Genomic DNA, 16,574 nt, shown 5'->3' with positions numbered 1-16,574 from the left:
CAAGCGCATCGATGCTGACCCACACCCACAAGTTAGAAACTGAATTGAAGGCATATTCTTTCCGGTAATGGGGATGAGATTGTTTTGCATGGCACTACTATTTCGTATTGAAAAAAACTATACAGAACTTCACAATTTAGGCCCTCGCATTTCTTTTATGTTGTAGATTTGGTAACTGAGTGTAATGCAGTGCTTTCCCTCAATGAAACATCCTCCCTATGTAAACACACACTGTTCAACCTGTCATCCGCAGGGAAAGCGACATCGCAACAGGCACTGAAAATCATTGAAGTACAATGATTTTTTTTTCATTACATGGTTCCTGTTTTACTTAATAAAACCCCCCAACACACAGCTTCCGCGACAAACAATGATTAATTCATAGCGCGTAAAATGATTTTCGAGTCTCTCACCTGTGCGTAGACTGTGGTTTCCAGCGATCTAACGGTCCTCCCGTTATGTGTCTGGATCCACCATCTTCATCGCCTGCCTGCCTCTGCCTGCCTTTCACTCAGTCTGTGGGCAAGCCCGACTCCTCCCATCAGAGACCTGCTAATCAAACACTGCCTAATTTATCAATGAACGAGTTGCAGATCTCGGCAAAACATCAGGGCAAGAGGTACGTGCATGTAATGCTGCAGTCTTTAGAGTTCATAGTTAGAAAACTTAAAAGAACCAAATCGGTATGAAAGCCCCTTCAATGGTAGGCTATGAAATGAAACAAGTAGCCTACTGGTTACAAAATGCCTGTCCAGCCCTCCCACTCAAGAAAGCTACAATAGAGAGTAAAAACAGGAAGCAACATTATTTCATATTTAGCCTACTACGTTTTTTTTTTTTTTACTTCTCACTGGTCAATTAAAATACACAATACCGTTCAAAAGTTTGAGGTCAAAGTGAAAAATATATATACTAGGCATTAACATTGAAAGGTTTTTTTCTTTTCATCAAAAAAATCCTGGAAAAAAAATATTACGTTTGCGCAAATATATTAAACAGCACAACTGTTATTCACATTGATATGAATAAGAAATGTGACACTGAAGACTGGAGTAATGATGCTGAAAATTCAGTTTACCGTCACAGGAATAAATTACATTATAAAAAATACATTAAAATATAAAACCGGTCTTTTAAATGGTAATCCTATTTCACAATATCATCCTACTGATTTTACTTTATTTTGATTAATAAAATGCCTTGGCAAGCATAAGTCTTCTTTCAAAAACATTTTTTAAAAACCCTACCGACCCCAAACTTTTTGTATGTCCTAGAATATATTTGTTTAGACCCCACGACAGGTTTCCCCTTTATTTCCAAAATCCCCCTGTGTTGCCGACTAAACCCATGAAATGCTTAAAAAAATTAAAATTCATGAATTCAAAATAATAGGAAATAAAAAATGTTTGATGGACCTTTTCAGAGTAGCTTTATTTAATGTGGTAGGCAACTGACAAAACAACTCAATACGTTCAATACATTTTTTAATACAAATAAATATAAAATACATAATGGATGAGATGCTAGAAATGTTGGTTATCGTGGCTGTAAAAACCTACAGTACCGTATCAGCTTATCAGACAACACACAAAGAAAATACAAAACCTTAGGCTGCATTTTTTTCTTTCTAAAGCTAATTGAACTCTGTGATGTGTCTGCATATATGTACCAGTAATTTAAGATCTTGGTTTTATGCAAATTATATTGTACAACAATGGAAATTGATATTACTCAACTAGAAATGCTATGTGCGTCCTCAATGTAATCCACATTAATGTACACATCTTCAAAACCTCTAAGTTTACTTAACCTCTAAGGTTACTTAAGGTTACCATTTCTGAAACTGCCTAGGAAGAGAAACATGTCAGGTGGGAAGACCTGAACAGATATAAAGACATAAATATTTATTATCAACAATATAATTGGTAAGACTGTCCATTAAGGGTTTAAGATAGTAGGCAATACATTCGAAAATCACTAGCCTTATTACAAATTGCGAAATCTCAATTGCTACGGGAGCCAAAAATCAATGTGATGTTTTCCCTCTCTGCAAGTATGGGCAATGAAAGTAAAAGGTATAATAAATAAAATACAACAATGTGATCCCAGTATAAACAGTACACACATAATGTGCATGCAAAAAGATAACCACAGATCAGCATGACTAAATGACTATGGTTCAGGTAATGGCATTACCAAATAATTTGATCTATAAAGTATGCAAACCTATAGCAAAATATGATGGCATTTGTCGATTTAAAATGCAGATCCTTTCGTTTTAGACTGTACTTCCATACATGACTCTATTAGGAGTTTGGCTTCCACTTTATTTTAAGGTGTCTTTCTCTTTGTTACACTGAGTGTCATTACACATTTAAGTACGGAGTAATATTAATTAACTACATGTCCTTACTATAGGGTTATTTGCATGTAATTATGCATCATTTATAGTTATTAGTACAGTAACTACATGTAACACTGTAAAATAAAGTGTTACCAGAGTTTGTTGAACAGCAGATGTAGGGAAGGGGGGAAGTGATGCTAAAGCCATAATATCTAAAACAAGCACCTGTGTCACACCTGTACTTGTATAGAGTGATACACGATCAAAAGCTGTCAGTGTAGTTATACAGAGGAACGGTGTGGAGGAAAAGCTGCTTTTATTCTTGAGGTGACAGACATCCGGCAATGTTGCTGCTGTAGCTCAAAAATCTCAAAAAAAAAAAAAGAAAAGAAAAGAAATGTCAGGGTCCAAGACATGCAGGAACAGAGAAAACCACTCTGAAATGGTCCTGGAGAGTCAGTCTAGAAATTATATAACCCAAATACTTTCAGATTTCTAGCTCTTGTGCAACTGTGTAGAAAAAAAGAAGAACAGTGATAGATTTTTATGAAGTGAAACTTAAGATCGAACTCTACAAGTATTTTATAGATATGCTGAAAAACATGTTTTTTTTTTGTAAAAGCTTTGCTAGAATGCTAAAAATGAATCGCCTAACAAGAATAGTTTTGTACATGATAGGAAAAGGCATCGTCCTGATTTAAAAGCGACATATTATAAATAGTCTATTCAGATTTTCACAACCTACTATAAGCTGTGAACGAATTAAGTTGTCAATGCAAGACTGAGCCTGTGAAACTTCAAAGTTTATTACAAGTTTAATAATTACGGCGTAACAGTGAGTCAACCATAAGTGTCTAATAGCTTATTAGCTTTTCATCATAAATCATTGCGCAAGTGAAGCTCACAACATTTCACTTTTCATATTTGCATAAATATCCTTTATGTTCAAAATAGTGTTAAACAAAAAGCAGCATTTGTAAACCCAGGCCCTTCTCCCCAGTGCAGAGAATAAGCACCAATCTGCACCAAATGGGCTTGAACATGGCAGCTTGTTGTTTTCCGCAGCCACGTTTGGGCCAAGCTGAGAAAGACTATTCCTACAATTCCCTTTCATCATGAAAACCCATGCATCTGCGAGACCAGCTGGATGAACTATAACCCAAAACTTGTGCTTATATGCCTTTGTTATTCTACTGAGTGAAGATGATGTGCTTCAGGAGCATTACTTAACATCCAAGAATCATCACACTGATGATATATACGCAATAGATATGTCATAATACAAACTCCCTGAATGAGGACAGCAGCTATAAATTCTGTCAATTTCATGTGCATTAATCGGATTTATTGACTTATGAAAATGTCGGTCTAATATTTTATATCAAATGGCTCTAAGTATCTTTAAATTCAATGATTGTGCTCACATTATTGTAGCAAAACGTCAAGATATTGACTGAAAAATGTACATGCTACAGTACAAAAGCTCAGGGAAGAGCAGTAGACAGGATTTAGAGCCAGTCTGCCCCCAATTAAACAAAAGAGGGAAACTGGGTCAGAATCACTTTGGACTCTGAGTGTTCTTTTCAAGTCTGCACCACAGTGTGCGTTAAGACTCCGACAGGAATCATAAAACTGCAGACAGCATGATGAGAGAATACTGTAATTGATTTGTGGTGGAAGACTTTAAACAACGCAAGACCAACAAACTACATGAAGAAAAAATAAATAAAAACACAATTGTAGCTTCTGATAGAGAGAGAGAGAGAGAGAGAGAGAGAGAGAGAGAGAGAGAGAGAGAGAGAGAGAGAGAGAGAGAGAGAGAGAGAGAGAGAGAGAGAGAGAGAGAGAGAGAGAGAGAGAGAGAGAGAGAGAGAGAGAGAGAGAGAGAGAGAGAGAGAGAGAGAGAGAGAGAGAGAGAGAGAGAGAGAGAGAGAGAGAGAGAGAGAGAGAGAGAGAGAGAGAGAGAGAGAGAGAGAGAGAGAGAGAGAGAGAGAGAGAGAGAGAGAAAAAAAGATTGTACACTGAAAACAGACCTGAGATATCCAGTACCTGACCTAAAGCAGCTGAAACAGACCATGCTTACACTGTTGAGACCGGTCATGGGTTTTCATCATGAGTGGGAATTTGCTCCGGCAGAGCATCTCTGACAAACCGGCCAAGGAGTCCAGTCGTTTTTTAGAGAACCGGTGTGGGCGGCTCGAGCCAGAAATACATTGACCTATCACAGCTCTCCCACACTGTGGTGGGCGGAGTGTTTCTCACGCTACTGACCTATAACAGAGTCCAGCCACTTTCTGTAGGAAACGGCGAAGCGGCTTTGCTCTGGGCTCCTGCAGCCTGTGATGATTCTAGAAACAAACGAGTGCTCGGAGGGAAGTCCGGGGTGGGGGAGCAGGGGTCCCCGCTTTAGCCGCTTGGTGTCCTGCGTGTAGCTTCCATGTTTGCTCCCATCCAGAAAACAGTCGACGTCCATGGCCTGGGAGGCGCTGCCGTCGTCACAGGGTTCCTCGCTGAGGAGGACATCGGTGTGGGTGAGAGGTGGAGACTGCGATCCTGCCCCCTGGACGTGCTCCCTCCGCCACTGGAGCCATAGGTAAAAGACATGCCGCCTGTTGGAGAAGCCTGGTTTTGAGTTTGTTCAAAAACCACATACCCATTTACTATACAACAAAAATCATCAAAAAGCTCTTATCGTTATAAGGTATGGTGGGTCACAGGTTTGTCACAGAGAAAATACAATGCTCAATGTTAAAATAGCTAAATAAATAGGCTTATAAACTTTTAAAAAGGAGGGGAAAAAAAACATTTATTTTGTTCCTGATGTCAAATTATGAAATGCCCTCATCTAAAAAAAAAAAAAAAAAAAAAGAAAAGCAAAGTAAAAGAACATACATCCCAGACTACATACAGTTTGTGCAACAGAGATATGAATATTGCGGCAACTAATATATCATTGATGCGTTAATGCACTTAATGGCTGTTCTGATAACCACTACTTTACCTTGAGGAACAAGAAAACTTTGGTGTGATTTTTGTACAATCTGAATTCCTGAACATTGAATTTTTCCTTATCTGAGAACTGTTATTTTATAATATTTACAACTATTTTCACTTTAAAAAAAAATCAAAATAAATGTTTACAAATCCAAAACTATAAAATAGAACAAAAAAAAAAGTGTCACATGCCATCATATGCTATCCAGAAAATTGTTATTAGTCGGTTAGTCGCAGAAAAAAAACTTGTGGCAAAGTCATGAGGGACAAATCGTTATTGGCGGTTCCTTATGGTTATTACAGTATGTCGGTCAGGAAATCCAAAAGTTCACCTTTCCATCCATCGACCTCAAATATGGCTTAGGCCTTGGCTGGCTACTTGGCTGCTCGTGCTCACTCTAACATTAACCTAAATAAATGTGCGCTATTATTAGGCGCATATCCAAGTGTTTGTGCGAGAATACGAAAGCTTAAGTATAGCGCGCTTACACCGGCGCGATCACTAGCAACAGCAGAAACAACTTAAAATACTACGTTATTTTTGATCATACAGATAAGAGTGAAACATCATTCAAAACTGTTTTATTTGTGTAAACTCACAATAACAAGAAAACATAGTGCCTTTGTAAAATAAAATTAACAAACAGGATGCGCTTTCTGCCGTCTCGGTCTCTGTGAACTGGAGCACGTCAACAAATAAACCAAAACTCAGTGTAGACTTGCCTCACAGACGTGAGAAATATATCTATAGAAAGCTTGAAATGTCAAGCGATTGCCAACCAATTCAAGTGGAAAATAAATATTTTCAGATTATCTAATTTGTATGAAACATGCATACAGGTGCATCCACTACTGTGGATATGAGTCAGCATTGTCCAAAAATACAGAAAACTATCAATAAATTATTAAAATGTTTAGACAGTCTATTGTTTTTTTCACGACACATGCATAATCATTACTTGTGCCGGTGAGCTGTGGCAAGCTTATGCGTGCGCTTGAGCGTATATGTATATATATGTATGTATGTATATATATATATATATATATATATATATATATTAGGGATGGGCAACAATTAATCGTGATTAATCGCATCAAAAATAAAAGTTTGTGTTTAAATAATATATGTATGTGTACTGTGTATACTTATTTTGTATATATAAATACACACACATGCATGTATATATTTAAGAAAAATTTGTTATTTAACAAATATATTATATGTGTGTGTGTGTTAGTAGCTGCGATTACCTCATATATAATATTATATTTTATATAAAATTTATATATATAATATAAATTATGTAAAAATGTATACATGCAAATAGTTCTTAAATATATATATGCATATGTGTGTATTTATATATACAAAATAATTATACACCGTACACATACATATATTATTTAAACACAAACTTTTATTTTGGATTCGATTAATTGCGATTAATCGTTGCCCATCCCTAATATATATATATATATATATATGTATAATATATAGGCAATTAAAGGTTCATTATTATGATTTATATGGCTTATTATTATACACATGCAATTAGTCAAATAATAATCGCTTAAATGAACGACTACTAGTCGACTAGAAAAATTCCTCATGTTTCATAATGTTTAAGCATTAAGTGGTGTGAAATGTTGCGCAAAGAATAATCTCACCTCTTCAAACTAACAGCAGACCTGTAAATGAAATATATCTGTTGCTATGATGCACTTCATGAGGAGAAACACAAGCTAACGATGTATAAACACCATTCACTGAGCAGCTGCTCCTTGCATCAGACACGAGGGACGAGGCTGGGAAGGGGAAAAACTAAAAGAGCTAGAAACAGAGATCTAGCAAACTGCTTGCCTCTCCCTCTGTGAGCTACAACTCTGCAGCAAAAGACCATCCATCATTTTATAACAGTAAGCCATAAACACATCAGGCCAGACCAGCTGAGGGCCAAGGACAGACTTCTGGCAAACAAAGTCACTATATTCACAGTGAGACTTGTGGAAGCACAGTCTGATGTTGCCTGACTCCGCGACTACTATCACTCTCACCTAGTGTTGTCACGATACTAGAATTTCTAACTTCGATACGATACCTTGAAAAATATCGATATTCGATACCATTTTCGATACCACAGAGAAAAAAACTGCCACAATATTAAGGGGGTATTTTTTTTATTTAAAGGTAAATATAACAAGTCTAGAACATGACAATGAGGTAGCCTATATTTTACATGAACAAAAATGTCCTGAGTTCTATCTGTTAATATTTTTTAATTGGACCAGGGCTAACATGACCCGTTGTATTTGTATAACCTACTGTTATCAAAGATTAAAATATAGCCTACTGTAGTAGGCCAAAACTGTTTTTTTGCTTTTTACTGTAAAAAAGCACTCAACAGTATCAAATTGGAGGATAGAGTGTCAGTAATGTATAATAATAAGATTAAACATTCAATTTTCAGTTAAAGGCATTTCATTATTGAATTCAGAGATGCCATTGTCTAGCTGTTTAGTTTAATTCATATCTGTGTAATCAAATTGATGATAATCGCTAATGAAGGCAAATTGCAGAATTAAATAATAATTTTCTGAATAAAGTTAAATAGGCACAAGTTAATTTACATTTGACCACAGATAAAATATTTACTTGTCGGATTCCTCAGTCAGATTATGTTAACATTAAGAATTACGGTGAAAAAACGAGACAACACAGACTCATATCAACAACAATACTAGGCCATCTTGGTTAATGTTTCAGAAAAGTTAAAATGAGAAGAGTTACAGTGTTTCGTTTAGGATTTTTTTTAGCAGTGGGGAAAGGTCTGTCTAAACAACAAACACCCCTGATGCTGAGCGTAGCCTATGCTTGCTAAATGGTACCCCTGGAGCCTGTTCCTTAAGTCTGTTTACACCTATAAAATAATTTTAAAAAAATGAGTGATGTGAGGGATTATTGATTGTCAAACAATCTTTTGGGTGCCCGCAGCCCGCTCGCAGTGTGAAGCGCGTATCTGCGCTATTCTCTGACATACCCGCTCGCAGTGTGTAGCGCGTGTCCGCGCTATTCTCCGACATGCCCGCTCGCGGTGTGTTTTTACGCGTGTCCGCGCTATTCTCCGACATGCCCGCTCGCGGTGTGTTTTTACGCGTGTCCGCGCTATTCTCCGACATGCCCGCTTGCGGTGTGTAGCGCGTGTCCACGCTATTCTCCGACATGCCCGCTCGCGGTGTGTTTTTACGCGTGTCCGCGCTATTCTCCGACATGCCCGCTCGCGATGTTCTTTATCAATCAACCAAAGCCGGTCGCGGGGGCGCCGCCCTCGCCATCTTTCCATTCACTTCACTTTTGCTATTTAACCAGAGCGAATGAGACGAGTGCGTCACGTGTGGTGTTTGTCAACGCGCCTTTGGGGAGAAGTGAAAGTGAAAGCTCGGCTAGTATCGATACTTCGGGAAATTAGTATTGGTACCGTTCAGATATTTCAGTATCGATATTTATCGAAATATCGATATTTTTGACAACACTACTCTCACCTGTGGCACCACAGCGTCTCGTGGCCCGGATATGACTCGATGAGATCAGTGCAGAGCTCCATCTCCTGATGGAAGTGCTGAGGGATGACGTCATTCCGGTGGTTGTCATCAGACGCTCCCGCCGTGCTCTCTCCGTTCGGCTGCTGGGTGGGGTGGAGGTCCCTCTCTACAGCCTGGCTCAGCTCTCTGGACAGAGCTTTGAGCAGGTGCTGACGGTAGTGGAAGCCGCTGTGATCTGACACATGCATGGACACCCAGAGTCGGGTGGAGGACAGCTCATCATGCAGAACCTGGAGTACAAAGCCACAGAGTTTTATCTTTATTTAACATAATCATGCTTCAGGTTGTCACAGCTGAATTTTACGTTAAAGCTACAATATGTACGATATTTGTAATAAAATATCCAAAAATCACTTGCACAGTGTGATATTTCCTGCAGTTGTGTACTTGCAATATCCCAAAAGTTCCCAATGATTTTTAATTTCAGAGAAATTCCAATTTAAAATAAAGGCTCGCCCATGTTCACTTGTCGCCTGTCAATAACGTAATATCCGCGTTATCCCTGGTTTCCGCTCGTACGGCCATAGTGACCACTCATCCATAAACATTATTAGATCCATCAGCATGACGACAAGTTCCATAATCCCGCTTATGCGTCATCAACCTACGCCTTTATCGTAAGAGGTTAGCGACCCCTAGCGGCATTTTTTTTTTACATATTGTAGCTTTAATATTCAAATGCCAAGTTGTAAGCTCTATGAATGTCAACATAATTAATTTATTCAAAAACCTCAAATTGTATGCAAAAATACAGTATTCATATTAGTTCCTACACCTTGTTAAAATGTGCAAAAAATATAAAAGGCAAAAGTGTGTAATTTCTGTAGCACTGCAAAAATTGGGGATGTACCGATATTACATTTCTGTCCTTTTATGTTACCACAAATAACTGGCTAAAGGTTACATTTAAGTGTTGTTAAACTATTTATGCTGATAAAGATTAGCTTTAAGTGAGTTTTAGATGACAGAAAGGTTACTCTAAAAATAAAAATAAAGGACCTGAACATGCACAATTAAATATCCAATATCAGCCGATAACAAAGTATTTTAACATCACAACAGTTATTTCACCATGATTTAATTTAGATTGTAAACTCCGTACAGAACATACTACAGAGATCTTGGAAATTCAGACTGAGGAAAATAGTACCAAACAAGACATGCAGAAATGTAAGATGACAGCCGCATAACCCAATTATCCTGAAATAGCCTATGAATGGCTCAGACTGGTTCAAGTCTGTTTAGTCCTGGATCATTAAATCTACAGGCTCATCCTTTTTATATACGAGTGCCTTTTGCTGGGATTGAGCCCCATAACATTTCCCTAATTTCGTATCCAATTAAGAATAAGCACACATCAAAAGGTCTGGCACTTAGTGACCCCCTAAGAGCCAATAAGCTGTCCTGACTAACATCACTCAGCTCTTTCTGGAAAAAAAAATAAACAAAGCTAAAAAGACAGAAATCTGGTTCTGTAATCAGGTCTCTTCCCAAGTTAATTCAAGTGGAGAAGAAAGGTATCAAGATCATCAAAGGCTCAGGTAGATTTATCAACCTCATAAATAACCATGTCATGTTGCCTTCCTTGTAACAAAACTGATGATGTGCCAGTGTGATCCATCATTCCTTAAAGTAATCCAAAACAAACCTAATCTTTGAGACGTACGCAAACAAAGCAACATCTAACAGACACGCGTTTTCAGTCATTATGATGTATTACACGGACGTGGACGCAGTGGACTGAGACGGCCTACCTTCAGATTGCCTTTTGCCATGTTTTGCAATACCCAGATGCGATGTGACCAGGCATTGTAGTTGCTGGGGTAACGGCCGGCTGCATCTGCACAGACCTTCATCTCCTCCTGCAAGGCTCTCTGCAGTCGCTCGCACCGTCTCCTGCTCACAGCGTCTCCTCTGGGTTCAGCCTGATCCTTCAGTTCTTGTCCAGAGCACTCGTTCTGTAGCCGCTGCAACACCCAGCGCCTGTGTCCACAACACAAACTAATTCAGCAAACTGACCATAAACATGTCTGGGTGCACAAGAAATTGAACACGCTTATGAGAGAGCAAAAACTGCAAATTATAAAAAATAAATGATTTCATAACGGTTTTAAATTGGCCCAGATTGTCGGCGCCGATAGCCTCGTGGGCAGCGCGCTAACATATAGCGCTGTTGCGCTTTGGGCAACCAGAGTTCAAATCTCGGCTTGTGGACCTTTCCCGATCCCGTCCCCCCTCTCTATCCCACTCTATACTATCCTATCACAATAAAAGCAAAAATCACCAAAAAAAATATTATCTCAGCACCCTGAATATCTGACGACACAATATAATCTGCATATTATAGCCTGATTAAATCTGGGTTCAAGTACTTATTTGCAAAATATCTGACAGCTCCAATGTGTCCTTGCAGGTACACAAATAAGTTATTAGTCTTGCACACAATTGCTACAGCTGTTTAATAGTGTTCCAGGGACCCAAGTAAAGTGGTTTGCCCTTGCAGTAGTGACGAAATTCTGCTTCAGACAGTGCCATTGTTGACATGTTGCAAGAGGTCTGCAACTGCAGCCGGTTTCATTTCATGGTCGCCTGGACACTGGTTTCGTTTCAGCCAGTTTGAGAGCATGGTCTCTTCTATACAAATTCAGCTACATGAAAGCAGGGCACATTTTCCGGTACAGTGCATCAAACTATTCCATTATTAATTTCTTAATGCCTAATTTATTATTAGGTTTTTTTATTTATAAATCACTATTTGAAAATTCAGACTCATCTAATGGTGAACAAAAGTACTCTGGAAAAATGGGACACTTGAAGGGTGCAGAACGCAGCACTTCTATAATGTGAATGGTAAATGGACTGCATTTATATAGCGCTTTCACAAACCCAATGGCCACCAAAGCGCTTTACATTTAGCCTCACATTCACCCATTCACACACCGACGGCGGTGTCAGCCATGCAAGGCGCCATCCAGCTCGTCGGGAACAGCTGGGGTTAGGTGTCTTGCTCATGGACACCTCGACACTTGGTCAAGTGGAACCGGGGATTGAACCACCAACCTTCCGGTTTGTAGACAATCTACATGAACCACTGAGCCACTGCCGCCCTGCACTTCTATAATGTGTCATTTAATATTTTACAAGACCTCATTTAACTGTATACACTTAAAGCAGAACATCTTGGGAGAGTCACAATAAACCCTCAGTGCACTAAAGCAGGTGCCTTCAACTGAATTTCAGTATGCTATATTTATTCATAGTAGTTACAAAAAAACGACATTGATTTGTTTAAGACATAAATGCTCAAACATTTTATTATGAAAAAACAAACTTGATTGAGACATGAAACATGTAAATGTTCCACTATATCCAATTATATAATTTTTTGCTCAAAATACACTTATATTCTCTAAAAAATTATTCCTACCATTTTTTAGTGGTAGGAAAAACATGTCGTTTCCGTGCCTGTACAGCTCGTGCCTCAGATACTCAGCTAAAAACTAAAACAGCTATTTGGTTTTGATTATTATCTCTATCGCGGCCACACTCACGTGACATTGCAGTTCTTCATCATGAAAGTTTATTATCTGTATGCATTTTAAAGCCATTTCAGTCTAAACTTCTGATATATGGTTTTCTAAGCGCACACGCACAGAAAGCTGGATGTCAGATAGTGCGTCCCTTGAGTATTAAACCAAGTTCTCTTTCACGTCTTATTGTGCTTGAACCGTCAAATATAAACAAGGTTATGTCAAACAAAGTTCACATAAACAGTCGATTATGTGTGTGAATGTAAACAGCAAGTAAATAAATCACATGTGTATATTAGATCTGAGTATTAAAGTGAAAGCAGCGTAATATACAGTACCTACGTCTATGTTCAAATAAATCAAACAACAAAAGAAAAACTAAAAAAAAATCACACACTGCTCTTGATTGAATTAACTTTAGTAGCTTTAATAGGAATTATAGGGTGGTTGTCCACACACACTGCCGACACACATTTATGTTCAAACACCATGTGAAAGTGAATTTTGCATAATAGGTCCCCTTTAAGATAAATTAAATTCATGCCGGCATTTTTTTAAATCCTCTAACCTGTGTATCCATGTCTCTGGGCTTTTAGGATGCTTAGATAGTGCTAGTTTGCCCAGGTAAAGGTCCTTTTCTGGGTTTAACACGCCACACTGCAGGAGCTCTTTCCTACAAAACATACAAGTTCATCAATGCCCAGATGAATTCACAAAGATATGCAAAATCAAAACAACCAAATAAAACAGTACAGCACCACCTCCTGGACGATATGTTTCTTCCATGCAACATTAGCTTAAAGACATTCAGCCAAGATTTTTATGTAAAAATCCAAGTAAAGAATACTAAAGCTGCTTTCTTAAACCAGGCATGGATTAAATATCCATAGTGTCTCCTGTACAAAACTAAAATTTGAGGAAATAATTGCTCCCCATCTCTGAAATTATGAAAGTGTCACATATAGAGTTCATTGTAGCAGCAGCCTTCTGATGTCTTTTAATGTCCCAAATTAGACAACTTTCTAAAGATAGGAACAATGACACATTTAGCGCAATAAAATGACACTGAATCCTGACATCAAAGGGAAGAAAGAGAGATACCATAGATAAATACCATAGATGTACATGATCATTAAGAAAATATATGAAGGTTTTCAGGTAAAAATCATGAAATACAAAGGAAAAGTACCTGACATTCCACGCAGTGGTAAAATCTGGGTTTAATAGAAGCAATGTGCAGGTTATATCTACCAGTGCTTGAAGAGAAGGAGAGAGAAATTATTATTTTTTCAGTCTGAACTGTTGTAGGAACAGTCATCTTTTAATAAAGACTTATGCTGCCTTCACGTGCTATCGGATTCGGAATTATAGTAAATACTAGTTTGCTAGTTAAAAAATTGGACATGAGCGACCTCTCAAGTCAAAATTTAAATGCGATGAGCTCGAAACCACAACTCTAGAAGTGGGAAGTAGGAAATTTCCGATAGGACAAGAAGGCAGCATAAGGTCACGGCAATGTGAGCCGGCTGAACAATCTAACCCAATAAACCTTCGTCCTACCTTCTCGGTCGAGCCACTGCTTTCTCTGCCTGTAGAGCAGGAGTTTATTATGCACATAGGGCAGCAGAAACTTGACACACCAGCTCTCCACTCCCAGCTTATTCTCCACCAGGACGATGGGGCTTCTGTTGTATCGGGCTTCGGGGCACGGAATGAGGCCGATTTCGTCACTGTGAACACATTTTTAAAAGATAAAAAGCAGAACAAGTCACAAGGCTATTTTAAGAAACTCTGCTGAATACTAAGGAGCTGAAGGCAATTGGCAATGCATAAAACATCTCAGCTGACACCGAGTCATTACAGATGTATCTCTCTGGCAGAGATACAAGAGTGTCATAAGAGAAGAGTGAGATGAAACCACTGGGACAGGGCACTGACCTTCAAATATGGAACACAAAGACCAAACACACACAGGAAAATAACCATTTAAAAAAACAGGCAATCAAGATATGTTTAATATGTGGACAAAAGTGATGTTTATACGAGAGAGCCACAATGTTGAAACCATTGAATCTATCGCTCCAAACACCAGATAAAAAAAAACAGACATGGACAATTATTGAGAAAGATGACAATAAATGTAACATTAAATGTTTTGAAGCTCGTCACGCCCTCTAGTAACTGACAAGCGAGTAAGTTAACTGATAGAACCACCCACAGCTAGTATAACATGACAAGCATGCACACTTTTACTTCGCGTTTCACTCAAAAAAACTTTCAGCGTTTGCACAGAGCAGTTAAACCTATAACCCAGACAACATATCACACGAGCTGGTCTAAAAGCGAGGGTCGGTGAGCTCTACCTGCTGCTGGCCTGCGCCGGGCACCAGCGGGTTAGAGCTGGTTAGTAGCCCGTTAGCCAGCCAGCCAGCCACTGCCTGCGCAAGTTACACGGGCTGCTGCACTATGTGTTCTCCCTGCGGCTGAGCGCGAGGGTCTGAACCACTGAAAGGATTAAACTAGACGACCGCGTGATAAACAACGATGAGAGATCACATACGTACATGTTCGGGTTTCTTTTAAAGGCGTTATTGATATCTTTCACAACTCTCTGGACCAAGACATCCACCTCCTCTTCCGACTCAGCCATTTTCAGACAGAGCCCGAGTGACGTCACCGCGGGTGACTCAACCTCATCCGGGACATTTCCCAGTCATCCAGTAAAACATGTGCTGGATATTGATTAGCTACTCTTGTAATTTATGTAAAGGTGAAAAGGAAACTATTTTTTATTTATTTTTCCATTTCATAATGCGTATACAAACATATCGAATTGATGTGTGGAGCATTTAATTAAGATTTTTTTAACATTGATTTGCAGCTGAGTGGATTTGTCATAATAATAGGTTACACTTCAATGATCAATGTACATTTACTAAAGGACTCACATATAAAAACAGTTTTAATTGCTTTGTTACTATGTGAATGAAATATATATGTATAGGCCTATATATATATATATATATATATATTTTTTTTTTTTTTTTTTTTTTTTTTTCAAGAACCAAAAACAAAAGTTGGGTTTTACTGTAGGCCTAGGCTACTTAGGCTATAAGAAATAAAGCAACAATTTAAATTATACCACCAGTCTATTCCTGTAAACAATACAGTTTGGCAAGGTGACAATTTATTTGATAATAAAGAAGGAATAGTTTTATTAAAAATAAAAAATGTAAACCCAATAGCAGTATCAAATAAATCAAAAGCAGAAAGTGGTGCCAAACTGTTTTGGGTATTAGCTCTGAATAATGCCAAGACCCCTGTGGGAATCGCATCTATAACAATAGAAAACTCCCTTGGTGTCATGGAAGCATTGGCAAATTGACAAGACAGGCTGTGACTCACAGAAATAACCATTCAAAGCCGCCATTTAAGTTGGTGGCAGGGTATTTCTCTTTTCCATCAAAATCAAATTTCAAATTAAATATGAATTTTCAGGTCACAGTCATGATAGCATATATCAGGTCATCACAGCTTACTCTTTTTTTACTGCTATACAGAACAAGCCAAATGATACACTGATTTGGTAAAACAAACAAACTAATTAAACCTATTTTATTAATAGGCCTATATAAAAAACATGTTATATTTTCTTCAATAACATGAACTAATCAATACAATATACGCTTAAACGTTTATGTATTAGTTAAACTGCTTTAAGACTGCTGTATACCTCATCCCCAACAAACTTCAATGTAACACTGATGCTGTTGGATTTCGAATCAGTAGCCTACATTACACTAATTTACCCATCACCATCAGCGTGCATTTTACATATCCTGCAACGTTTATTAATATTATTATCATTCTCAAAACTCTTATGATCACAGAGGTGTGCAATGTTGTTATTGTAGGGACCAGACTGATGCTACAGTGCATACCAGTAGAGGGAGACATGTGGTCTTTGGTCTGGGTCTGGTGTGTTGAGATGGTAATCTGGAACAGAACTGAATTACTCTTAACTGCGAATTTCATCATGACAGTTTGTGTTGTGTAGATGAGTTCCAGTACTTGATATGAGATGATAAAAAACTTAAACTGACTAT

At 38.2% G+C, this 16,574-nt stretch overlaps 2 protein-coding genes across 4 annotated transcripts in view; both read right to left on the bottom strand.

The window, feature by feature from the left end:
• The window catches only part of apba1a (amyloid beta (A4) precursor protein-binding, family A, member 1a), a 62,889-nt gene extending 62,340 nt beyond the window's left edge, over window positions 1–549 (bottom strand). The window contains exon 1 of one of the 2 annotated variants that reach the window (XM_079606199.1): window positions 414–549. The gene's annotated coding sequence lies outside the window, so the exon portion shown is untranslated. The remainder of the gene's footprint in view (window positions 1–413) is intronic. The other variant, XM_079606202.1, reaches the window with a different exon arrangement.
• On the bottom strand, window positions 511–15,155 carry ptar1 (protein prenyltransferase alpha subunit repeat containing 1). Of its 2 annotated transcripts, none has more exons than XM_079606204.1 (8): window positions 15,033–15,155; window positions 14,029–14,198; window positions 13,658–13,724; window positions 13,037–13,141; window positions 10,693–10,921; window positions 8,879–9,168; window positions 4,616–4,953; window positions 511–549 (listed from the first exon to the last, which is right to left on the bottom strand). In XM_079606204.1, the coding sequence occupies exons 1-8, from the start codon at window positions 15,116–15,118 to the stop codon at window positions 542–544; spliced, it is 1,293 nt and encodes a 430-aa protein (XP_079462330.1). In that variant the 5' UTR covers window positions 15,119–15,155; the 3' UTR covers window positions 511–541. The 2 variants fall into 2 exon arrangements, with proteins under 2 accessions (XP_079462330.1, XP_079462329.1); XM_079606203.1 differs by lacking the exon at window positions 511–549 and adding an exon at window positions 1,409–2,854.
• Window positions 15,156–16,574: the final 1,419 nt, after the last annotated feature.

This window comes from Phoxinus phoxinus (genome assembly GCF_949152265.1).
Source record: "Phoxinus phoxinus genome assembly, chromosome: 3".
NCBI lineage: Eukaryota > Metazoa > Chordata > Actinopteri > Cypriniformes > Leuciscidae > Phoxinus > Phoxinus phoxinus.
The sequence above is the reverse complement of the archived record's forward strand: the minus strand, read 5'-3'. Positions and strand labels throughout refer to the sequence as shown.

Coding starts and splice junctions, on each gene's coding strand:
- ptar1 (XM_079606203.1), bottom strand. CDS start 15,118: ATGGCTGAGTCGGAAGAGGAGGTGGATGTCTTGGTCCAGAGAGTTGTG. Junction 13,725..14,028: donor GCAGTGGCTCGACCGAGAAG/GTAGGACGAAGG, acceptor CTTCTCTTCAAG/CACTGGTAGATATAACCTGC. Junction 10,922..13,036: donor CCAGAGACATGGATACACAG/GTTAGAGGATTT, acceptor TTGTGGACACAG/GCGCTGGGTGTTGCAGCGGC.